Source organism: Cryptosporidium ubiquitum (genome assembly GCF_001865345.1).
Source record: "Cryptosporidium ubiquitum isolate 39726 chromosome Unknown contig_20, whole genome shotgun sequence".
Taxonomy (NCBI): Eukaryota; Apicomplexa; class Conoidasida; order Eucoccidiorida; family Cryptosporidiidae; genus Cryptosporidium; species Cryptosporidium ubiquitum.
Genome location: NW_021639828.1, coordinates 319,078 through 341,764, shown reverse-complemented (window position 1 = coordinate 341,764; position 22,687 = coordinate 319,078). Strand labels below are relative to the sequence as shown.

At 32.2% G+C, this 22,687-nt stretch overlaps 16 protein-coding genes across 16 annotated transcripts; 7 read left to right on the top strand and 9 right to left on the bottom strand.

The window, feature by feature from the left end:
* Positions 1–79: 79 nt before the first annotated feature.
* Positions 80–367, bottom strand: cubi_01487 (DNA-directed RNA polymerase; the record flags this gene model as incomplete). The annotated part of the gene is made up of 2 exons (XM_029018499.1): positions 80–203; positions 273–367. The coding sequence occupies 2 exons, from the start codon at positions 365–367 to the stop codon at positions 80–82; spliced, it is 219 nt and encodes a 72-aa protein (XP_028873726.1).
* A 208-nt stretch (positions 368–575) lies between these two features.
* cubi_01486 (dimethylguanosine tRNA methyltransferase) lies at positions 576–2,516 on the top strand (the record flags this gene model as incomplete). Its single annotated transcript, XM_029018498.1, has 1 exon — positions 576–2,516. The coding sequence occupies one exon, from the start codon at positions 576–578 to the stop codon at positions 2,514–2,516; it is 1,941 nt and encodes a 646-aa protein (XP_028873725.1).
* A 49-nt stretch (positions 2,517–2,565) lies between these two features.
* On the bottom strand, positions 2,566–3,744 carry cubi_01485 (NLI interacting factor ctd-like phosphatase; the record flags this gene model as incomplete). Its single annotated transcript, XM_029018497.1, has 1 exon — positions 2,566–3,744. One exon carries the CDS (start codon positions 3,742–3,744, stop codon positions 2,566–2,568), a length of 1,179 nt encoding a protein of 392 aa, XP_028873724.1.
* Positions 3,745–4,678: 934 nt separating this feature from the next.
* Positions 4,679–6,748, top strand: cubi_01484 (uncharacterized protein; the record flags this gene model as incomplete). The annotated part of the gene is made up of 1 exon (XM_029018496.1): positions 4,679–6,748. One exon carries the CDS (start codon positions 4,679–4,681, stop codon positions 6,746–6,748), a length of 2,070 nt encoding a protein of 689 aa, XP_028873723.1.
* A 1,006-nt stretch (positions 6,749–7,754) lies between these two features.
* cubi_01483 (histone H3) lies at positions 7,755–8,162 on the top strand (the record flags this gene model as incomplete). Its single annotated transcript, XM_029018495.1, has 1 exon — positions 7,755–8,162. The coding sequence occupies one exon, from the start codon at positions 7,755–7,757 to the stop codon at positions 8,160–8,162; it is 408 nt and encodes a 135-aa protein (XP_028873722.1).
* A 305-nt stretch (positions 8,163–8,467) lies between these two features.
* cubi_01482 (uncharacterized protein) lies at positions 8,468–9,142 on the bottom strand (the record flags this gene model as incomplete). Its single annotated transcript, XM_029018494.1, has 1 exon — positions 8,468–9,142. One exon carries the CDS (start codon positions 9,140–9,142, stop codon positions 8,468–8,470), a length of 675 nt encoding a protein of 224 aa, XP_028873721.1.
* Positions 9,143–9,387: 245 nt separating this feature from the next.
* On the bottom strand, positions 9,388–9,914 carry cubi_01481 (uncharacterized protein; the record flags this gene model as incomplete). The annotated part of the gene is made up of 2 exons (XM_029018493.1): positions 9,388–9,707; positions 9,779–9,914. 2 exons carry the CDS (start codon positions 9,912–9,914, stop codon positions 9,388–9,390), a joined length of 456 nt encoding a protein of 151 aa, XP_028873720.1.
* Positions 9,915–10,310: 396 nt separating this feature from the next.
* Positions 10,311–10,718, top strand: cubi_01480 (uncharacterized protein; the record flags this gene model as incomplete). Its single annotated transcript, XM_029018492.1, has 2 exons — positions 10,311–10,468; positions 10,523–10,718. 2 exons carry the CDS (start codon positions 10,311–10,313, stop codon positions 10,716–10,718), a joined length of 354 nt encoding a protein of 117 aa, XP_028873719.1.
* Positions 10,719–10,854: 136 nt separating this feature from the next.
* Positions 10,855–11,175, bottom strand: cubi_01479 (small nuclear ribonucleoprotein; the record flags this gene model as incomplete). The annotated part of the gene is made up of 1 exon (XM_029018491.1): positions 10,855–11,175. One exon carries the CDS (start codon positions 11,173–11,175, stop codon positions 10,855–10,857), a length of 321 nt encoding a protein of 106 aa, XP_028873718.1.
* Positions 11,176–11,736: 561 nt separating this feature from the next.
* On the top strand, positions 11,737–13,059 carry cubi_01478 (DEAD DEAH box helicase; the record flags this gene model as incomplete). Its single annotated transcript, XM_029018490.1, has 1 exon — positions 11,737–13,059. One exon carries the CDS (start codon positions 11,737–11,739, stop codon positions 13,057–13,059), a length of 1,323 nt encoding a protein of 440 aa, XP_028873717.1.
* An 83-nt stretch (positions 13,060–13,142) lies between these two features.
* Positions 13,143–13,779, bottom strand: cubi_01477 (mitochondrial import inner membrane translocase subunit; the record flags this gene model as incomplete). The annotated part of the gene is made up of 3 exons (XM_029018489.1): positions 13,143–13,354; positions 13,404–13,541; positions 13,590–13,779. 3 exons carry the CDS (start codon positions 13,777–13,779, stop codon positions 13,143–13,145), a joined length of 540 nt encoding a protein of 179 aa, XP_028873716.1.
* A 505-nt stretch (positions 13,780–14,284) lies between these two features.
* cubi_01476 (40s ribosomal protein S3A) lies at positions 14,285–15,073 on the bottom strand (the record flags this gene model as incomplete). The annotated part of the gene is made up of 1 exon (XM_029018488.1): positions 14,285–15,073. The coding sequence occupies one exon, from the start codon at positions 15,071–15,073 to the stop codon at positions 14,285–14,287; it is 789 nt and encodes a 262-aa protein (XP_028873715.1).
* A 795-nt stretch (positions 15,074–15,868) lies between these two features.
* On the top strand, positions 15,869–18,349 carry cubi_01475 (cullin 1; the record flags this gene model as incomplete). Its single annotated transcript, XM_029018487.1, has 1 exon — positions 15,869–18,349. The coding sequence occupies one exon, from the start codon at positions 15,869–15,871 to the stop codon at positions 18,347–18,349; it is 2,481 nt and encodes an 826-aa protein (XP_028873714.1).
* Positions 18,350–18,594: 245 nt separating this feature from the next.
* Positions 18,595–19,536, bottom strand: cubi_01474 (WD repeats-containing protein; the record flags this gene model as incomplete). The annotated part of the gene is made up of 1 exon (XM_029018486.1): positions 18,595–19,536. One exon carries the CDS (start codon positions 19,534–19,536, stop codon positions 18,595–18,597), a length of 942 nt encoding a protein of 313 aa, XP_028873713.1.
* A 206-nt stretch (positions 19,537–19,742) lies between these two features.
* Positions 19,743–20,501, top strand: cubi_01473 (translation initiation factor 6; the record flags this gene model as incomplete). Its single annotated transcript, XM_029018485.1, has 1 exon — positions 19,743–20,501. The coding sequence occupies one exon, from the start codon at positions 19,743–19,745 to the stop codon at positions 20,499–20,501; it is 759 nt and encodes a 252-aa protein (XP_028873712.1).
* Positions 20,502–20,517: 16 nt separating this feature from the next.
* On the bottom strand, positions 20,518–22,104 carry cubi_01472 (glucosyltransferase; the record flags this gene model as incomplete). The annotated part of the gene is made up of 1 exon (XM_029018484.1): positions 20,518–22,104. The coding sequence occupies one exon, from the start codon at positions 22,102–22,104 to the stop codon at positions 20,518–20,520; it is 1,587 nt and encodes a 528-aa protein (XP_028873711.1).
* Between the last annotated feature and the right edge of the window lie 583 nt (positions 22,105–22,687).

Below are 22,687 nucleotides of genomic sequence, written 5' to 3'. Positions count from 1 at the left end.
CTCTAATTCTTGTCGACATCAACCTTCTTAAATATTAATCAACTTCAATTGAATGATTCCTGAAAGAAAATGGATTCATTTAATTCATCATAGTTTTTCTCTCGTGGATATTATATGCCATAAGCTTTTCAATCAAGTCTGCATGAGTAAGAATCATTCTTCTACAACAATACCTTCTTAGTCCAAGCTTATCAAGCGCCTCCCTAAAATAATTACAGAAAGTGAAAGTTACAGTCAAGATACATTATTGAGCAAGCCCCTTATAAACATACCCTTCAGGAACATTATTCTGCAGCAAAACCAACCATGGTTGCCACAAATTACCAATAACTTTTCCGCATGTGAAGCATCTAACTGGAATGATCATATTTTAACTTTTTCCTAACAAGAGAAATAATTTCCACTTCCAGAGAAATAAATTATTGGAGTAATTATATACTTGAGAATGATTTTTGGACAAATACCAGCGCTAAATGGCGGCAATTCCGGTTTAATGAATTAGCAGTCAAAACTAACATTAAAGAGAAGGAACTTAAAAAAAAAGCTTCAACTTGTATTATTCTAGATTATAAACAATGGTTGGGATGAATGAGCCGTGTATAAGCTCGGAACCATATTTGAATAAGAAATTTTCCGAATTTATTTGCGAAGGAAAGGTCAAAATTCACAAAATGAATGATGACGTATTTTACAATCCTGCTCAGGTGTTTAATAGGGATCTTTCTCTAATTGCAATAAAGTCATTTTTAGCCTTAAGACGAAAGAATTTGAACGAAAAATACTTTAAAAGACTCAAGTTTGCCATTAAGAATGATGGTGATAAGAGTAATGAACAAAACAACAATACCTGTAGCAGCAATATAAATGGTAATGCTGACCTGATATCCGGAAAAAATGGCAGTTCTAGATTCCCAATTACAGTCTTAGAACCCCTTGGTGCATCTGGGCTCAGATCTATAAGGTATATTAAGGAGTTAGCAACTGAAATAGATCATGTAGTATGCGGCGATATTGATCCGGTAGCTGTTGAACGTATGCAACAAAACTTTGAATTAAATTCTATTCCTCCAGAAAAATACTCTTGTATCTGTGCAGATGCCAGAAAGCTCCTTTCTCTTTCAACACCAAGTCTAATAAGGCAAATTAAATCTCCAAACCAGCTTTCTGTTGAAAATATAATAAATTCTTTACTTGGAGGTGGGAAAAAAATCTCAAGCTCATCTGACCCAGTAAATTCTGGATTTACTATTGTTGATATTGACCCATATGGAACTTGCGCGCCTTTTATTGATGGAACAGTGCATGCATGTGAAGAAGAAGGGCTTGCATGCTTTACTGCTACTGATATGCCGGTATTATGTGGAAATGTCCCGGAAGTTACATTTTACAAATATGGAGGAAATGCATTGAAAAAAAGTTATGGACATGAGATGTCATTGAGACTATTATTAAATACAATAATTACTACCGCAGCAAAGTACCAAAAAAGTATAATTCCACTATTAAGTGTCAGCGTAGACTTCTATGTCCGAGTTTTCGTTAAGGTGAAAACAAGTGCAATCCGTTGTAAGGATATTTCTAGTACGACAGGATTCGTACTTCAATGCACGAATTGTCCTAGTTTTCACGTTATTAACTTTGGAGATAAAGTAACTAGTAATAAGAAAAGATTAAGAGAAACAAAGAAAAGTCAAAAAAGAAATAGATCTGAACAATTGACTGGTGATTTTGGCCATGAAGACGAAAAACCACATCTTAATACATCGGAAAACGAAGAGTCTAGAGAAAATAATTTTCAAGATAAAAAAGCTCAGAACTACAATAAATTTAAGTATAAGGCAGGCCAGCTCAATATAAATTTATATAAAGATAGTCTTGAAGATTTAAAATGTAAGGAATGCTCTTCTGGAAAATATTGTATAGGTGGCCCAATATATACAGGAAATCTTTGTGATGACGATTTTCTGGTAGAAATGTTAAATGAATGCAAAAAAATAGAAGAATTCTCTATAAATAATTGCAATCATTCTGATAATAATACTGAGGATATAAGTGCTGATCATGATATATTGGATGGAGTTACCATGAATAAGAAAATTAAGGGATTATTAACTGCAATAAGGGATGAACTTAAAGATTGTGTATTACATTATCATATTCCTTCTCTTTGTAACTTTCTTGGCATTGAGATGATCAGACCATTGCTATTTCACTCCGCACTAAGACATTTAGGATATAAATCTTCCCACTTTCATAGAGATCCTCTTTCCCTCAAAACTAATGCCCCAAATAAGGTTGTAATGGATATCTTGAGATCTTGGGCACTTTTAAATCCATCAAAAAATAAAAAAAATAATAGTTTTCTTGATGTTCAAGTAACTACCGAAGGTATTAAATTCGATATCCATCCAGATGTATTATTGGAATCTAAAGCAAGTTACGGCCCTAGATGGCTTCCTAACCCTGAAGCAAACTGGGGCCCAATTTCAAGGCCAAAAAATGCTGGCCAAAATTAATTATTGTGAATCCATTTTGTTCTTTTGGCAATTTAGCTTTATATAATTCTCATATAGGCATTAAGTTATCTTTAGTTCTATTCAAATTAATCCACTCTCTGATTCCATACCTATTTGCTAAATATGGTCTGACATCATTCAATAATTGTATTCTGTTTAAAAGAACAAGTAGTCTAAGCAGCTCGTTATCTTTAGTACATCCATACCAACTATCAACTGGAATTGCATTATCTAATTGTAATGTATTGCTTATCAGAGAATTATCTACTAAAACTGTTCTTTTTAGATCTACGCCTTGAATTATTCTCAAATCTTTCATGTAACCTTTATTATAAACGGTACAGTGTTCTCTAAACAGTTTATATTTAATAAGATCGTGGGTCGGATCAATTGAGTTTATTACTTGTTCTGCATACTCTCTCGTACTTGCAGTAAAAACACATATTTTTCCCAATTTTGAAGCATTTTTAAGAAAAAATTTAAGAAATGGCCGGTAATATACAAACCAAGGTGAAGAATATGCTGCAATGTTGACTAATAGGTCTGGCTTAATTCCTTTAAGCATTTCATTTGTACAATGAACCAAAGTCTCATCCATATCTAGTACTATAAATAAACCCGAACTGTATTCTTGTTCCTTAACAGTTTTTAACAAAGGAAGATGACTAATTTTAAATAAAGATTTCTCATCCTGCATATCATTAACTTTGAAGGGACTATTAATAGCTGATACTTCTCCATGCAGTAATTTCAAGGGAAATTTTGTACAGCATATGTATTCGATGGCCATTGACATTGACTGAGATAAAACTCTCGGCCTCCCACTTACTATATTTTCCATTGCCACATGAAATGTAAATCCAATGCTATTGTTTTTATAAGGTTTAGAAATCAAAAAGCAATAGTTCAAAAGGTTTTCGTCGTCTCTAAAAGATCCAGGTTTAATATCTAATTTAAGGTGCGTCATGATCTCTATAAAATCATCAAACCTCCTCAGTAGACTCATTTCCAACATATTTTCCTCGATATTTTTACTCTCTATAGTACTCTGCGAATTTTGAGAGTAATCCTCATCAGGAGAATCTGAACTTTTTTCCCCCAATTTACTATCTTCCTCTCTATCAGTAATATATCGTTCATTTACCTTTGACTTTAATGGTAATTCTCCTTGGGCTTCCTCGTTTGCAATTGTACGAAGCCTTTTCATCCTATATTTGAATGCAACCATTTAAGTTAAATCTCAGTTATTGGCAATAACACTGTATTATTTACTGCTTTGCTTATTTTTAAAATTTAAATCCTAAAATCTAAATCTTATTCCTTTTTTCTACCTATTTAACAACACAAACTGGTACCTTAACTTTATCTTATTATCATCTATCCAAATACCAGTATTATTTTAATACAGTTTAGCACAAATTTTAATAATCTTTTCACAAAAAAATCTAATAATAGTCAGTTTTGACGGCGAGGAAAACTACGAATTTTCTCCAGAAGTCCTAACGTTATTTATTTTTCCTCTATTAAAATGGCTGCCCACAAGTACTATATTAGCCAAATAATATAAAATTAGATTGATAAATTTAAGTTAAATAAATTATCTATATTAAGAAAATAGCAATATATAGCAAAATTAAGTTAATTTAGCTCTCGAAAAAAAACAAAATCTTAATTATGTTCATTTGTTCATTTTTGATCATCAAAAAATACAATCCTTTTTATTCAATGCTGCTATCAATATCTAAAAAACTATTAAACTCCTTTTTTAAAATTTCAGTACGCAGTATAAAACTTTCTAATAATAGATAAGACTCAAAAAATTAGTGGAAACTATTTCTCATTTTTTTTTTTTCTATCACTCATTTGTGTGTTCTTAAAAAAACAGTGTATTTCTAAGTCTTGGCGCCACATGCATTGGCGATACCGCGAAACATATAGACATGTACGTGCAATAGCGGAGTCATAAAAGACTATAAAATTTTTGTATTTACAAAAGAAAATCAGACTTAAACAGACAAGGAGGTTGCAATAAATCATATTTAAAAATAATATTGATTTTTATGTTTGAGGCTGTAAACGAATAAAATTAAATAATTTGACAAAGATCACAAATTTTGTTAATACTAAATGGACACATCCGAAATATTAAAAACAGCTAGCATATGAATTTGAAGCTAGTCCATTTTCTGCTTTTATTCTACAGTTTTGTGCTAGGATCTGATCTCAATGAGACTTTTCAGGAAGAAATAAAAAAGAGCTTGAAAAGACAGCAGATGGTTAGGAGACAGGTTGCGTTTGAGAGATCAAAGTTGATTCACGAAATTGATTTGGCAATCTGTAAAAGTGAGCAGTTTAATTTCATTAAATGTAAATATGATGATTCTGGCGTACTTAAGAGTTTTGGTGGAATGTTTGGAGTTGGGGTAGTTGCGACCTTATATCCGATGAATTCAAACTTTAGAATTTATAAGAATTGTACTTTAAACCCCGATTTAACCTACCAGTGTTACGAAAAGGACTTAATTAAAGATTCAGAGGCTATTAGTATCTTCATCAAACGAGAGAATAGTAAGCTCAGTACTCAATATAAGTATGCTTATTTAGATAAACTTCCTATAATTCTTCAGAACAGGAGTAGCTCTGAATTTAATATTGGTTTCTTAATGGAGAAGTTTATGACTACATATATATCTGGTAAAAAAGTCTCTAATAACTTTATCAGCCCAAATGTTTACACAGTTACAAGTAAATGGGGTGCTCCAATTCACGAGTTTGATCGCTACATATTCATGCAATATTTAGAGGGAGTAACTTTGAGCGAAGTTTTAAGAAGACTTAGGCAAAGTGAAATTTTCCACATGAAAAACAGTTTTAGAAAAGTTTTAAGGGCATATAGCAATTTAGTTGCAGCTAGAAATAGTAGATACAAAAACAGTGAAGCGATAAAGAGAAGAGAAATGTTATTAAGAATAAGTATAAATAATTCTGCAGGTGAAATTCTTGGGAGATTTAGGTACAGGCTTTCATTATTAGACCATACTCTGAATTTCCTACAGAGAGTTTGGGAGCAAAATATATATCACTGCGATTTGTGCCACCCAAATATTATGATTATGGAAGAGTATTTATCAGACCCCCTTGAAATTACAAAAATCATTAAAGATGGTCAAGGGTTTTTAATTGACGATGATGAATATATTAATATGATGGAAGTTAATAGTCTTCCTCTTGAAATTACTAAAAGACTCAATGAAAAGATGGAACAAACTATACAGAACAACAATGGCAATGCTCCCAGTTCCAAGTATGTGAATTCTGATAATCAACAACATCTGAGCATTGAGTATAATCCAAATAAACCAACTTCTTTTGATGATTCTTTTTGCGATCCTAAGTCATGCAAACACAATGTAAATTTTGATACCTCTATCAATACTTCTAATGATGGAATAAATAACGATTCTTCAAAGAATTCTGGCTCGGGGGCTGAACAGCCCACCCCAAAGAGTAAACAAGGCCTAAGAGTGATTCGCTTTAAGCTTGAAAATTTTCGTATAATAGACTTCTCTTTCACTTTAGACATGACCAAAGAAATTAATAGCCGAAAAGGGGTGGATAAGTATTTAATTGAAACTCCCTGCCGTATTTATAGACCAGATAGAAGAGAGGATATTATTGAATTAAGAAGGTTTGTGGATGAGACAGCTTATTATGCTTCAAAGAGCGAAACGAATGTTTTGGCTGATACATGGAGCACTGTAATAGAGGAATTGATCAATGAGAACAGTAGTATATCAGATCATGTCGATAATTTTCTGACATTTGACAAATCTGTTGCAACACAAGCAAAGCAATTTTTGACTGCAATTCAGGTCCTTCAAAGGTTCTTCAAAGAGCTGAGAAACAATATTTATGGTCCTGAATGGAGTGGTTGCTGGGATAATCTGAATGAATGGAAAAGATTAAAGCTTGTACATAAATATAATCAGATGGAAAGAGAGCATCTTAAACTGCAATCTTCCTGCACAATTAAAGATATGACTATTGCTATCCATAAAGCTAGAGAACAACTTCATCACCACGTTGCAAGATTTAAACAGGGACTTTTTGGTAGTACTCTGCTCGATGCAACCTCTACAATGGCTCAGTATTATTCCGTTTCTGTTGCCCCACAATATATTGAATCAAAATTGAAAGAAATGATTGACTTAGGTCTTTATAAATTAAGCTAATGGGCCCCCCCCCCTCCCACAACATCTATATTGTTTAATACTAAAATTCTAGTTCTTAATTATTTATCTTAAAAAAGTTAATATTTAAGATCAAAATATAAATGAATTACATGTTTTAGTCAATATAGCTTGAAATGTTTTTTAATTCATTAAATGTTTCCGTTTTTTTCAGCTTTTCTATTCAACAAGACAACTCCATTTTAAATAAATGATTTTTGATTTTCAGGAATCCTGATGTTTCGCATAAGATTCATGTTAAAACTATTAAGTATTGTCTATTAACCCAATTATTTCTCTTGAAGTACTTTTTGGAATGCTTAAGAACTTAATTATATCTTCTCTTTAAAAGTGTTAACATATTAGATTTTGAACAGCATTTATGCGACCCCAACACTTTATGTTAGTCAATACTAATCTAAAACTATACAAGCTACACAATTTCTGAACATGGGAGAGCTTAAGCTACATTAGATCTCTTTTAAGAAATGAATATATTAGTTTTCAAATAGAATTTATATTTATCGGGAATGCCTTGGGACAGTGATGGCAATAATGAATTTTTTACTAACTTCCGAAAATTTTCGGTCAAATGTTCTAATCTAAAGAGTTAATTAAAAAGGTTCCGAAAAAACGGCCCACTTGGATAAAATTGATTGTTGCACCCCCTCACCCAAATCAATTATTACCACCCTTACCCACATAAATATTTACTCACTATTGCATACCCACATTTTTAACCCCTCACCCCGTTTTTTCTATCAAATAATACCTAATTAAAACCAGAAATAAATATAAAGTTAACATGTTTAGGCGGGAGTAATGTGGAAACGTGGATAACAATTAATCAGTGTGGAAATATAGTAAAATAATAATAAAAAGTACAAGTGTGGAGTTTTGCCAATAAATTGAGGATAAAATAAAAGAGCGAAATTCACTTGCCTGCATTTTGTGTCGACAAGGTCCCTGAGAAAGCGAAGAAAATAAAACAAATAAAATATAACTGAAAATGGCTAGAACTAAGCAAACAGCACGTAAATCAACTGGTGGTAAGGCACCACGTAAGCAATTGGCATCAAAGGGTGCAAGAAAATCAGCACCAGTAACTGGTGGTGTAAAGAAGCCACGTAGATACAGACCAGGAACTGTAGCCCTTCGTGAAATTAGAAGATACCAAAGATCAACTGAGCTTTTGATCAGAAAGTTGCCATTCCAGAGATTAGTACGTGAAATTGCTCAAGATTTTAAGACTGATTTAAGGTTCCAATCATCGGCTGTAATGGCTTTACAGGAAGCTGCTGAGGCCTATCTCGTTGGTCTCTTCGAAGATACAAACTTGTGTGCTATTCATGCTCACCGCGTAACCATTATGCCAAAGGATGTTCAGTTAGCTCGTCGTATCCGTGGTGAAAGGTAAAAACTGTGCCCTGATGGCTGACTTAGTGGTGTTTGATATATTCGGAATCCAGTATCTTGATTTCCAGTATTACGAGCATTTGCTATTCGTGCAATTTTGATATTATCGAAGCTTTCCGGTTCGCGTCACCTAGCATGTTATAAATTGCTTGTGACATTCCCTAACTATAGTAGCGCATGCATTTTGCTGCTCTCCAGGCGGCACTAGCCGCCATAAATATTGTAAAAATAGAGTAGAAAGTTAGTAATTAAGAGATTTGTTTGAGCTATTTAGAGTTTGCAGTTATAGGCCCTAATTAAGGAGTCTTACTCGTATGGGTCGTGTGTCCCGTTGAATGAGTTTATGTAGAGATTCGTGATTGAGTCCTTCATTTCTTTAATGCTTTTGCTAACTGAGGAATTCGGGCAGTGGTTGATGTTGCTGTTAGCATTAATTTGGTTGAGCCGGTCAACTTCTGCTGTGCATTTAAGAGTTGAAATGAGTAGTTTGTCAAGCTCGTGAAGTATTTGAATTCTTCGTTCAGGTTCAAATTCTCTAATCTCTTTTTTAACATTAAAATCCTTGTCAAGCTTCGCAAATGGCCTTCCGCCTTGCCCAGAGAGAAGAATTTCCATACCGTCTATAATTTGGATGTTTTCTTTATTTAATTGCCTTGATTTCTCCAGTATTTGCATAATATCTTCTTTTGTTTGAACACTCAAACACGTTACATCATCATCAACATTATCATTTAATGTAAAATCTGGATCAGAAGATATTCTAAGAACTAGATCTTTTAGCTTATTTTCCAAATTTGAGTGATTTTGAATACTGCAGTTCGATTTCAAACCATTTCTCAACCCTTTAAATAATTCCTTGGCAGAAGAAATATCATTTTTTGATTCTAATATAAAAAATTTGCCGTCTTTTTTCTTCAATAGATCACATTCAATTGTTTCTGGAATGCTTGCTATTGTTATTTGATTCAATAATCTATCCATCTATACACCTTAAATTAATTTTACATTGAAAAGTAACTTATACAAAATCAATGGCGGGAACAAAGTTATTTTTCATGTAATTTTTTTAGTAAACAAAAGCGAATAAAAAATCTAACTAACATGAATAGAATATCAATATATTGGGCAATAGGATTAAATATATATACAGTAACCTAAGAATACTAATTCGAAATTTCAAATTCCTTTATTTGATTTCGCCATAATTAATATGTGAATTTGTGTATTTAATTACTTGAGAGATAAATTTGTACTGCCTTATCAAATTTATCTTCAATTTTATTACATATAGAATTTAGATCATCGCATGCCTTCAGGAGAACTTGTGTAGCCCCTACTTTATCATTTTTCTTCTTTGTATTATTTTTTCTATCTAAACTTGAGTTGGGTACTGTTTTTAAGTCCAGAAAACAGTTCTTATTGTCAACCTCAACATTCGATAAAGTTTCTATCCTTAAGTTCATGGTGGAAATAGATGGATGAGGAATTGCATAGCCTGCGAATGTTGTATTTGGATTCAACATTGCCAGGTGACGTAATGCATTACCTAAAAAAAATATTTAAGAAATTTGAAAGAAAGAGATAAATACTCATTTCAATATATCTAAGTTAACTTACCTAATGTATGATCTTCTTCGTGTATTTGGAATGTCAAATTTGGGCCTTCAAGATTGCTTAACATTTCATTTTTTGAAGCCAAGTTATTTGTAATGTTCCCATGTTCAATTTCATCCTTCATATTAACATCTTCCATTTTCTTGGCCGATTATATAGTCTAAGAACTTATCTAAATAAAATATAATTGGACAATCTTATTCTAGAAAAAGTAATATCTTAATGCTCTTATTCCCTTTTCACTTTGACTATTTATCCTTAATGTAAAAAAGATAGTACAGTTAGCGCCACTTTAATTTTTGAACAAACAATTTGCAATAAAGTGAATTCATCTTTGAATCAGATTAATTTCACACTGATTGCTTTTTTTCACGGTCTAAATTCTGATTATTTCAATATTTCCATTTTCCGCAGGTTTTAAATTTCATTTTTTATAACTTGTTCTTGTATAATGATCTTTATTGAATGCATACATAGGCGCTAGACATCTAAAGAAAAAAAATAGCCACAATAGATAATAAATTAGTAGTGAAATATGGGAACGGAGAAGGATGTTTTAGAGGAACCAGCAGAGTTTCTGGACAAAACACAAAACCTATTGATTAATATCTTGAATGATCTTAGGGAAACAGTTAACATTATTTCTAAAGTCGACCCAAAAAGACAAAGTGAGCTTGAAAGTCACATTATTAGGTAAGTTTGTTTATACACTTATTTCACAGTTAGTTTAATATATTATTCCTAAAGTTATTATAAAAATGTGAATGACCTTTCAAACGTTTTAAATGCAAAGATTAATACCATGTATGACGGTTTTGAGTTCCAAGTTAATTCTACTATTGAAAGACTAATGGTTGAAAACCTACAATCATTTGAATCCGAAACTGAAATCGATTCAAATAACAAAGAAGACCAAGGTTATAGTAATCTAACCTTGAAATAACTAATAATTGTTTGATTGAAAACAGTAAAATTTATAATAATATTGTTGTCAACAAAAATTACTAAATAATAAACCGAATTAGAAGTATTATTCAACAATATGTGAAGCTATATAGGTATTGTTAATTATCAATTAATTAATTTGGGCTCTTTAGAATCAAAATTACAGAATCCCCTCTCACAAATAATTTAGAAATAAATCTATCTTTGTTGATATATTTAGCAGATCCCTTTTTACCTGACTTTACAGACTCTGTCCATATTTCTCTAGCATCAGTAAGAAGTAAATTACAGTGCCTATCAAATGCTTTAACTCTTCCTAAAATCTTTCTATTGTTTCTACAATTAACAAGAATCTGGGTATTTGTTTTTACGCATTCTGTTAGTAGGCTTAGAGGTCCTTCACTGGGATTATCCTTTTTTATAGTTTGTGAATCAATGTTGGACTCTTCAGTCATTAATTACTAAACTAATAAATATTTCAATATTAATATTTTAGGCTGAAAATATGTTAATAGTTTAATAAACAGTAATTGTTTGTATAAATATTTCCTTAAAGTATTAATCAATTTGAATTCAATTACTCTAGCTACATTTAAAATGCAAACATAAATTCAAAGCATTCAGTGTTAACTCCAAATTTTTATCTCCCAATTAATATTAGCTTTCCCCTCATTAATTTGATTTCCTTCTTAATTTTTTATCCATTATATATTTATACCCATTAATCTCAATAAATCTGATCTTAATAATAATAAACTGCGAGACATATGCGTCTCTGCGCCAGTATCGAAGGATCGATTTTGACTGGTTTAGAAAAAAAAAGTATATTTTTTAATTAATGGATTCAGGTCTTTAAGAAATTAAAGATTTGGAAGGTATAATTTAAGGTGAAGAACTTGAATTTTTAAATATATTAAATTTGGCTATATTATTATTTATATTACACCTTTGACAAATTAATCAGATTTTGATGCAAACCTATTTTTTATTATAAAAACTACAATAGTAGAATTAAAATGAAAAATAAAACCACTGAGCTTTCGGAAAGTGATGCTACAAAAGCAGCAGAAAAGACTGACGAAAATCTGGAAAGTGTTTCGTTTGCTTCTCTAGGAGTTTGTAAAGAGCTTTGTATTGCGTGTGATTCCTTGGGCTGGAAGAACCCAACAGAAATACAGAAAAAGGTTATTCCAATAGCTCTTGAAGGTAGAGATATAATTGGGCTTGCAGAGACAGGGTCTGGTAAAACAGGAGCATTTATCATTCCAATATTACAAAGATTACTTGATGATCAAGTTCCAATGTATGCAGTTGTATTAGCTCCAACAAGAGAACTGTGCGTTCAGATTTCTGAACAATTTTCTGCATTTGGCTCCTTGATATCCTTAAAAATTGCAACATTAGTCGGAGGGCTTGATATGGTGACTCAATCTCTTTCATTAGCAAAAAAACCTCATATTATTGTCGCATCTCCTGGAAGATTAGTTGACCATCTGGAAAACACTAAAGGCTTTAATATTGGGGGCATAAAGTTCCTAGTTATGGATGAGGCTGACAGGTTATTATCAATGGACTTTGAAATTGCGTTGAATAAAATTGTCGAATCATCTCCAAGAAATAGAACTACTTATTTATTTTCAGCAACGATGACAACGAAAGTTGCCAAGCTCCAAAAGATTTCATTATCAAATCCAGTAAAAATTTGTGTAAACACAAAATATGATACCGCTGTCAATTTAATGCAATATTATATGTTTATCCCTTTTAAATATAAATGGAGCTATTTTATTGGATTGCTCCAGAATTTGGGTCAATATACAGGAATAATATTTTGCAATACATGTATTAATTGTAGAAGAGGAGATATGCTTGCTAAAGAACTTGGATTCAACAGCATTAGTTTGCATGGCAGAATGTCACAGTCTCAACGTTTGTCAGCATTGAATCTTTTTAAAGGTAAACAAAAAAGATTATTATTTACTACAGAAGTAGGAAGCAGAGGTTTAGACATTCCACACGTAGATTTCGTTATTAACTTTGATGTCCCAACATCGAGCAAAGATTATGTACATCGTGTTGGACGTACTGCAAGGGCAGGCAGAAGCGGTAGAGCTGTCTCTATTGTTACCCAATATGATGTTGAGACTTTCCAAAGGATTGAGTTCGCATTGAACAAGAAACTGGATGAGTACACTTCTCTACAAAAAGAAGAAGTTATGGCAATTCATGCAAAGGTAGTTGATTCTCTAAGGACTGTAGATGCAGAGCTCAATGAATCCAATGAAAAAACAGCACTGGTTGGACATAGAAAATTGAAAAATCGTAATAAAAAGAAATAATTATAAAGATTCTTATAAAGAATATATTCATTCACTATAGCGTATTATTCTGTCAATAAGTGTAAATGCAACTATTATTTATTTTAAATTTTTTTCAAGTTAACAAATTGCCTAAATGTTTTTTTTTTCAAACCTAACTTACCTGCTGATATTAGTGTGTATCTTCCCATAACTCTTGTTGAAGATGCCGATTTATACAGTGCTCCAGATAACGCCCCAGATATTAAAGAATTAAGAGAATCATCCTTTTTCCTTATAGCTTTCGTTGCTCTGTAAAATCCACAATAGAACAAAGCTAAATGAGTTGTAATTTTCAACTTTGTATTCATGTTATAAGGACTTACTAATGATAGATAACGGGTTCGCAACTTTTGCACTATTGGACGCACACTCATTAAGGATGGAGTTTATTTTAAGCTTTGGTGTGAGTGCAGGCTTCTTCATAGCATTTACAAGCCCATATGTAGATCCCAGAAAAAAACCTAATCAAGTTCTAATTACTTGTTCAAGTGAAAAACGAGGAAACACACCTGTTCCATAAGATAAACCCACACTATAAGTCACTTTTTCTCCCCAAAGCCTATCATAGGAGTTTAAGTACAAATCTTGTTTTCTTTTAAATCTAGTTGCCTCAAAATCAAATTTATCAAGCTTCAGATTATCATTAAGAAGTAAATTATTTGGTAAGTTGTGAGGCTTATCTTCTGCAGGTTCTCCCATGTTAATTTTTTTGTGGTTTTGGATGAGTTTCTTTATACCAGTTAGGTTATAGTATTTTTTGTTGAGAAAAATATTTAGGAAAAGAATAATGAATTAATAGCGGGGAAAATTTTTAAAATTTGACAAATCTTTAACTTGTTGATAATAGCTGGTGATTATTTAAAATGATCTGTTTACAGATTGTTGGAAAATCGGTGCTCACTAATATTTTAAGTAGTACTTAGCCCACAACAAGCCTCTGGGAATGATTCAGCTTCGGACATAAACCAATCACTAAAAAAGTTCAGATCCTGATAAGCTCGTTTAGTAATTTACGGGCTCATCTCAAAGACCGTTTTTCAGGAAACAAATAATAATAACAAGCTCTACAATTCATCTCCTAAATCTAAAAATCGTCAGAGCGGAGATAAAAACAAAGACTAGAGAAATGGGGAAATTTGGAATTTATCACTTAAAAGTGAAAATCATCTCTAATAATGATATCTATGAATTGTAAAGTTTAAAATTACGCCTTCATCTCAGCAGTCAATAAGTTAGTTGCTTGGTTTGATTCTGAGACAACCTTGGTACCTTTTTCTTCAACACCATCAGCACCAATATGGCTTTCCATGAGACGGGAAACATCAAATGATGGCTTCGATAATACCTTAACCTTACGAATAAATACATGTTGTAATGGGAAAATGTGTCTACATGCCTTCTCAATTTCTTTACCTATTGACTCAGGGATAAATTTCTTTACTAAGTCACGTAAAGTTGTACCTTCTGCCTCTGCTGTAATAATTTCTACCATCTTCTTTCTAATTTGTCTAATTTGAGAAGTCTGGGCATAGCAAGTTGATTTTACTTGGTCTGCCATTCTTCTTGTGAATGCGATACAGAACAATCTCAAAACATAACCATCAGAAGTTTTAACATTGCAATGAGCTTCGATGAGAGTCTGATATTTTCTAATTAAAGAGCAGAGTTTGTCTCTTGTCATATCCATACCATGGAATTCAGTAAGACAAGTCCTTCCTTGAATATCTTCGCATTGCAACTTGATCTTTCTAAATGCCTGATCTTCATCATTGTTCAAGTCAGCCAAGCTCACTTCATATACTCTGTGTCTAAGAGCATCGACTGCTAACTTTGTACCTTGATTTTTAGAAGCAATAGTGGTACCGAAGTTACGTACTTTAAAGGTGCTTGGAGCACGCAAGTCATAGAACTCTTTACGCGATAAGGGATCGATGATTTTCTTACGTCCTCCCTTTCTACCCTTGGAAATTCGTTTATTTTTACCAATTGCCATATTTGATGTTGATCGAAACTAATAAAAAAGGAAGCAGCAAACTCTTCTTTTCTTTTTTTTGTTTTTAATAATGTTCTTTTGCGCTTTGAGACGCCGTACCTTGACCTTTTTAACTATACTCATCCCAGGTGTTGCTAAAAGACGCAATTGTGGCGCCAAAATGCCGTCTCCTTTAATGTATTTTTTAATTGTGGGGTACATTGCTATGAATTAATTGTGATAATCCTAAAGCTCGCGATTTTATTCTTATTATTTTTTTTAATAAATTAAGAATAAATGGTTTCTGAGATATTAAGTAAATTTGTAAGGACATGTAATTTGATTATAATTAACATACCGCTCGAAAATATTTGTCAAATATGAAATTTTTGCCTTTTCAAAACTCCACTTTATTCAAACAGATTTAAAAGGAACTCTAATACTATTATTATTTAATTTATTTTTTTTTTTTGAAATATTAGAAAATCTAAAGGATCGTTTTTATTCTTATATTCACATAAACATCACTTTTACATATTAATGCAATACATCACTATAATTTTTTTTCCAAACTACTCTATTTATAGTTCTTTGAAAATTTTAGTATTTGTCCATATTTAATATATAGAAAGAAAACGATTTTTTTTTAGGTGGTAGAAGAAAAAATATTATCTTGTAATGTTCCCGCCTCCCACAAATACAAGTAAAAAACTGATATTCTATGAGGCATCTCGTTTAAAAAGAATGAAAATGGATATTAATGTAAATAAATAGAGATGAGAATAGTTGTGTACTCAGTGTATTTTTTAGATAATCATGTCGGCATCATTCTGCAGCAAATACGCAGATTCAGATAATAACATTGGACTTGAGGAGGGATGGACTCAAATTAAAAAAGAGGCTATTGAACCTCTGGAGATATTTTTACTAAATAGGACTCAGATTAATGAAAAGGCAAAGAATTTATTTACTGCGCAAGAGTACTCAAGAATTTATACTTTAATTTACAATATGTGCACCCAAAGCCCTAGAAACTGGAGTAGGCAGTTATTTACCAAGTATTCTGAAACTATCGAAAATTTCCTGAGAGAAAATGTTATGAAGACATTAAAAGCATCTAAAGGACCTAAATTACTGTTTGAGTTCCGGCTTGCATGGAGTAATCACTTGATCTATACTCACTGGATGGAGCGTTTTTTTGGATACTTGAATAAATATCATGTTAAGATTGCTGGGGAGGGGAGCCTAATGTTAAAAGGAATAACCATATTTTATGAAACTGTATATTTGGAACTTAAAGAAAGTATTTCATTCTCATTTATTAATTCCATTCAAGAGTATAGACTTGGAACTGAAGATATTGACAGTGAACTTTTGAAGGGGGTCGTAAATATATGTTTGGAAATGGGCGAGAAGAGCAAAATTCCAGAAATATATGAGAATAATATAGAAAAGGTTGTTATTAACCACTTAAGTTCACACTATGGGAGTCTTGCTTCCAAATGGGTTAGGCATGATAATTTATTGGAGTATTTATCTCGTGTAGATGGAATCATTAACTTTGAGAATAAGCTTTGTGAAATGTGTTTAATTGGTTCAACATGGAAAAAAATCAAGAAATCCTTAACTCAAATATTGTTAGCGGATGAAATGGAAGTTATACTTTCAAACTCGAACTCTATTAAGAATATGTTTGTAAATAATGAGTTTGAGCAACTAAAATTATTGTTTAGACTTTTTTCTACAACTCATCATGGAATACAAGCATTAAATATGCAATTTAAGAGCTACTTAACAGAATGTGGCCAATTGATAGTTAATAGGTTTTCAGAACCTATTCATTGGGCTGAAGATTCTGAGAATGAAAATGAAGAAAACTCGGAACTAAGTCAATCAATGCAAAATTTAACCACATGTTGGCCATGGATTTTTGGAGAGCCAATTACTGTTCCTTTTGTAAATATTACATGTGGAATTTTATTCGTACAAACAATTATTTCTCTTTACGATCATTCCAGATATTTGTTGGAAGACTGCTTTAACAACGATGTCGAAGTTCAAAAGACAATTAGAGAGTCTTTTGAGGCAATCGTTAACTTGGAAGTAGGTTGTCAGAACCAAGCAAAGCTTGTATGTTATTATTGCGATTTCTTGTTAAAAGATAGCTACTTTGAAGGCGATAAAGGTACTAATGATGGGCATTTAAACGACAAATTTGCCGTTTTAAGTAGCAAATTGGTAGATATTTTTTCGTATATCCACTTTCAAGACTATTTTCTTCAAATTTACAAATTTCTACTTGCAAAAAGGCTTCTTCAATATCACTTGTCTCTAGAAAAAAATGAACAACACATCATCTCGTTACTCAAGAATAAATGTGGTGCTGGCTTCACATCCAAATTAGAAGGGATGATTTTGGATATTCAAATGTCTCAGGACTTAAATATTAAATTTAAAGAATACCTTAGATATATCAAGAATGGGGAAATGGATGATTATGAGTTTGAAATAAAGGACAACCAAGTTTATGATTTGAATTTGCAAATTGTCAAAACTCAAACACAAGCTAAAATCGATTTTACTGTTAATGTCTTGACATGTTCAAATTGGCCCACGCTGGACTCTTCAGATATAAATCTGCCAGTCAATCTTAAAAACTGTATAAATAATTTTGAAAAGTTTTATTCCCTAGAAACCTCTCACAGAAAACTCTCTTGGATATATTGGTATGGACAATGCGTTTTGGATTATAGGCTGCCTACACCTGATGGAGCAATTAAATGCTTTGAGATATATTGCAATACGTATCAAGCATGCATTTTACTCCAGTTCAATAATCTTATTAGTTTATCTTTAATCGAGCTTCAGAATTTACTTAATACAGAAAAGTCGATTATATTGAAACACATAAAACCTCTATATTCTGATGTTAAAATTTTGAAAATTGTTAATGAAGTTCAGACTTCTTCTGATGACCTTTTGTTCGAGTTAAATTTGGAATTCGTCTCAAACGATAATATATCCCCTATAATGGTAAAATTGCCACATCAAACAGAAAAAACTCAAAAGAACCGTACTGAATATGATAAAAGCCACGCAATAGAAGCAGCAATCGTTAGAATTATGAAAGTTAAAGGAGAAATGACCAGAAATGATATTATTTCTCATGTTTCATCACAGTTTTGCGGCTATAAGCCTTCAGAGGGATTAATAATTGACAAAATCAAATATTTGATTGAGAGGGAATACCTTGAAAACCACCAAGATGACCCAGAAAAACTTTTATACTTGGCATAACTATGCATTCATAAAAAAATCAAGCAATAAATGGCATATGTTTATCTCTACACTTTATTGTGGTTTTAATTCATTAGTTTAATAATTCTGTTTATAGTATTGACACCCTAATTATTATATGTGAAGCAAATCTGTCAAAAGAAACAATTACTCAGGAAAATATTGACATACATCCGCATACGACTATATATATATTCTACTTAATTATAAATCCTACTTTTGTAGATTTAGTTGATCAATAGTGACTAAATAAATTCCCCAACAATTACACGTCCGTCGGAACCGGCTGAGGCAATAATGGGAAGGCTAGGGTGAAAGCTAATATCTATAGTAGCTCCTTTGTGTCCAACAAGCTTATTAATTAACTTCTTATGTTTGACCGACCAAATATATATCATTGTATCTGAAGATGCAGCGGCCAATAGATCGCCGTCAAAACTCCATCTTGCCCTATGCAAATTCATCTCGAAATTGTGTTTTGCGCCAATAAGAGTTCCTACTTTCCTATCTTGTAAATCTGAATGAGGTCTAATATCCCATATTACAACTTGGCTGTCCATAGAGTTTGATACCAGAGAAGAATTATCGGGGCTTATATCTAGCCCTGTAATTGTATCGTTTAGCGTAGAAAATGTGTTAGCAATAGATATCCTCATGTCAATCATATAAATATTATTGTCAATTCCTCCTGCAAAAATTCGACCCCATTCCCCCTCGCATGATACCGCTGTTATTGGGTACTTGTTTTCGTATTTATAAATGCATGCTCTATTTGGGTTTATTCTGGTGTCCCATATACATACCTGTCCATCGTCAGATCCTGAAATAACTAAAGTATTATTACATTTGCACGAATTTACTATTTTTGTGTGGCCCTTAAACTTCGAAATACACTCCATTGTCTCAATATCCCAGTAACGTACAGTTTTGTCTGCAGAACAAGAGGAAAATTGAAGTCCATGTTGCTTATTCAAGGAAACTTCTAATACGGCCTTATTGTGTCCCTGTATTGTTATCGCATTTTTACTACTCTCATAGTTTTGAAAAAGTAAAATTCGTGGATCATTTCCGCAAACCAAAATAGAATTTCCGTCGTTCGTAAAACATACGCCCAAACACTCCCCATTAATACCTGTAAGCTCGTATACTCTCGAAGAATTTGTTAGATCGGCATTGTTAAGTTCCATATATAAAATTTTGCTACACAAATAGTCAAAACCAAGTAAAAAAACCTTATAGTCTATTTAATCCTTCGGCTTCAAAGTTTTTTGTTTCTGTAATTTAATGTTAATTTCAAAAACTGGCGCCATGACTGGAACAATATAATGGCGGGGTTTTGCGACAATAATATATTAGTTGTGGTAAAAAGATATATTTGACAAAAATTGGCAGTATGGCGTTAAGAGTTGCATATGAAAGTTCCTCCGAAATAGGAGTTTTTGCTAATCTTACTAATAGATATTGTCTATTAGCTCATGGTTCCTCTGCAGCATTTACATCGGTCTTTGAAGCAGAATTGATGGACCATATTCCTATTATTAATACTCTTATAGGAGGTACAAGGCTAGTAGGAAGATGTACCGTTGGAAACCGCAACGGTCTTTTGGTCTCAAACATGGCAACTGATCAAGAGCTTCAACATTTAAGGAATAGTTTGCCAGATAATGTAAAAGTTCAGAGAATAGAGGAACGTTTAAGTGCTTTAGGAAACTGTATTGCATGCAACGACTACGTTGCTCTTATCCATACAGATATGGATAAGGAGTCTGAGGAGATCATTCAGGATGTACTTGGAGTAGAAGTGTTTAGGACCACAATAGCTGGTCATGTGTTGGTAGGTAGTTATGCAAAATTCACAAATCAAGGTGGGATTGTGCATACATTGGCATCTGAAGATGAAATGAATGAATTGTCGGCATTACTCCAAATCCCAATTACTTCTGGGACCGTTAATAGAGGAAGTGATGTTGTTAGTGCAGGTAGTGTAGTGAATGACTGGGCAGGTTTCGTAGGTATGGAGACCACTGCCGCAGAGATGGCAGTTATAGAAAGAATTTTCAAACTTGGAACCTATAGTAGTGTAAATAACCCAGACGAAGTGCGTGAGAGAGATATTAAGCTTAAGTCATCAATAATAGATACACTTGCGTGAATGCAAGATAATCTGTTCAATTCTTATCCTTATAGATTAGATTAATATCTTTATTTTGAGAACCTTTTCGGTTGTTTTCTTTCCCAAAAGATATTCCTTTTATTGTACATATAATGAGTATTGAAAATAGAGTCCATGCACAGACTAGTGCATTTAAAAATTCGTGCAGCCATGGGTATCTAATAGGTGGGGGAATAAAATACTGGCAGATCAGCATACATGAAAACAAAATTGACAAGATTAGCGGTGTTCTATTATATATCAATCCAGTGGTGCCATTAGGCCTTTCAATTTCATCATACAAAACATAAAATGAAATGATAATTGAGAATAATCCAAAAATTATTAAATACGAAACTGTTTTATCCAAAATCGAGAGCGTCACAAGCGAAAAAGATGAAATTATTATGAAATTCAAAGATATCCATGGGAAAACATCCATCAATAATAATGCTGGGGTAAGAGGCAAAATAATGCTTTTTTCATGTACTTGCCAAGAAAATAGAAAAAATGAAAGAGAAGATGCAAGCAATGCAACTTCAAACCTTTTTCTCGTAGGATTTCTTAATAAAGTCAGGCATGCCGGAATGAATCCTAAAAATGTGCTAGTTGTACAAATTTTAAGTGCAATATTTAAGTTATCTTCATTTATCATTGCCCACTTCTTTAAGTTGAAAATAAAGATATTTGCAAACCAGAAAGATGCGACGTGATTTTCCCAAGCTCCTCTCCAGATTGGTATAACTCTTTTTATTATTGGGGCAAGAAAATCCACTTTATATTTCATTAGTAAACTGTCCAATCTTGTATTATACAAAACATTCTTATAATGATCTGGATTCTTTATATTATCCAAAATAAATGGATACAAAATCGATATACTTACAAGTATTCCTGATAAGCCAAAATAAATCACCTTTTTAATTTTCATTAATAACCCTCCTGTGTTCAAAATAATCGAAATATAAGCGAATGCAAATGCAGGTATAAAATAAAGCATTGTCTGTTTAAAGAATACTGCACAGATAATTGAAAATATTGATAAAACGTGATAGCCACAGTAAAGGAAATTGATTGACCACACCACTAAGCCAATTGCAACGCAATTATATTGAAAATGGGAATGGTCTACGAAAATATAAGGTGCTGATATAAGAGTTACTAGTAAATATTTACTTGAATAGCTTTTATTACTAATAGGATTTAAAATTTTCCAGTAAAACACAAAGGCAGAAAAGAATATCAGAATATCGCTAACCAACACGGTACCTCTCATAAACCATTTGAGAGTCTCATTCTCTATCCCCTTTGATTTATCTAATTCAAAGAATTCACTAAACCCCAAGAAACCTGCAATTTTCCCACAAAGCATACTATGATATGCAGTTAATGGTGGATAGTCCAGCGGCCAATAACTCAAATTATTGTGCTGATTATCTACATACCACATATTAACTGGTAAGTTTGTGGTGATTTCAATCCAATGTCGTTGAGCTTCGAAGTCACCGAACTTTGGTGGATCTAATTGGCCAGAATATTCAGAAAATCCAATAAGCATCCTAAGAAGGATTCCTATTAATACTGCCAAAATGACCTTCAACATTACCAAAAACTAAAACACAAATATTATTAGAACTTTTTTGTTTATGTTCACTTCATTACATAAATATTGAGTTCAAATTATGGAATGAAAAAGAATTTCTATTTGTTCCTATTCACGAATTAACTTTCTAATTGAAAAATATACCTATTTTACACCCCTCATACCTTGACACAAACATACCGCCAATTCTTTTTTTTTTTTTACATGCAAAGACCAAAAAAAAGTGTGGTGAAAAATTAAATGATTAGGTAATAAAACATAGAATTACATATCCTAAAAGGCCATTTACACTCATTTTTGGGATTTGAGCTTGTGGCAATAAAGAAATCGTAATTTCTATTCATAAATTTAAAATTATTAAAATTTTGGCGGACAAACCATAAGCATGAAACTAATTAATAGTTCCGCGTTTCTGTCTAAAAACCCCCAAAAAATGCATTATTTTATGTAGTTGAAACAAAGGCCAATAATTAATTTTATTTGAATTGTTGGGAATACCGTTTCTCAAGATATGCACCTCTAAACGTAAAAATAGATGTAAGGATAAGCTCATCAATTAAAGCCAATTGTTAGAAGTTGAATG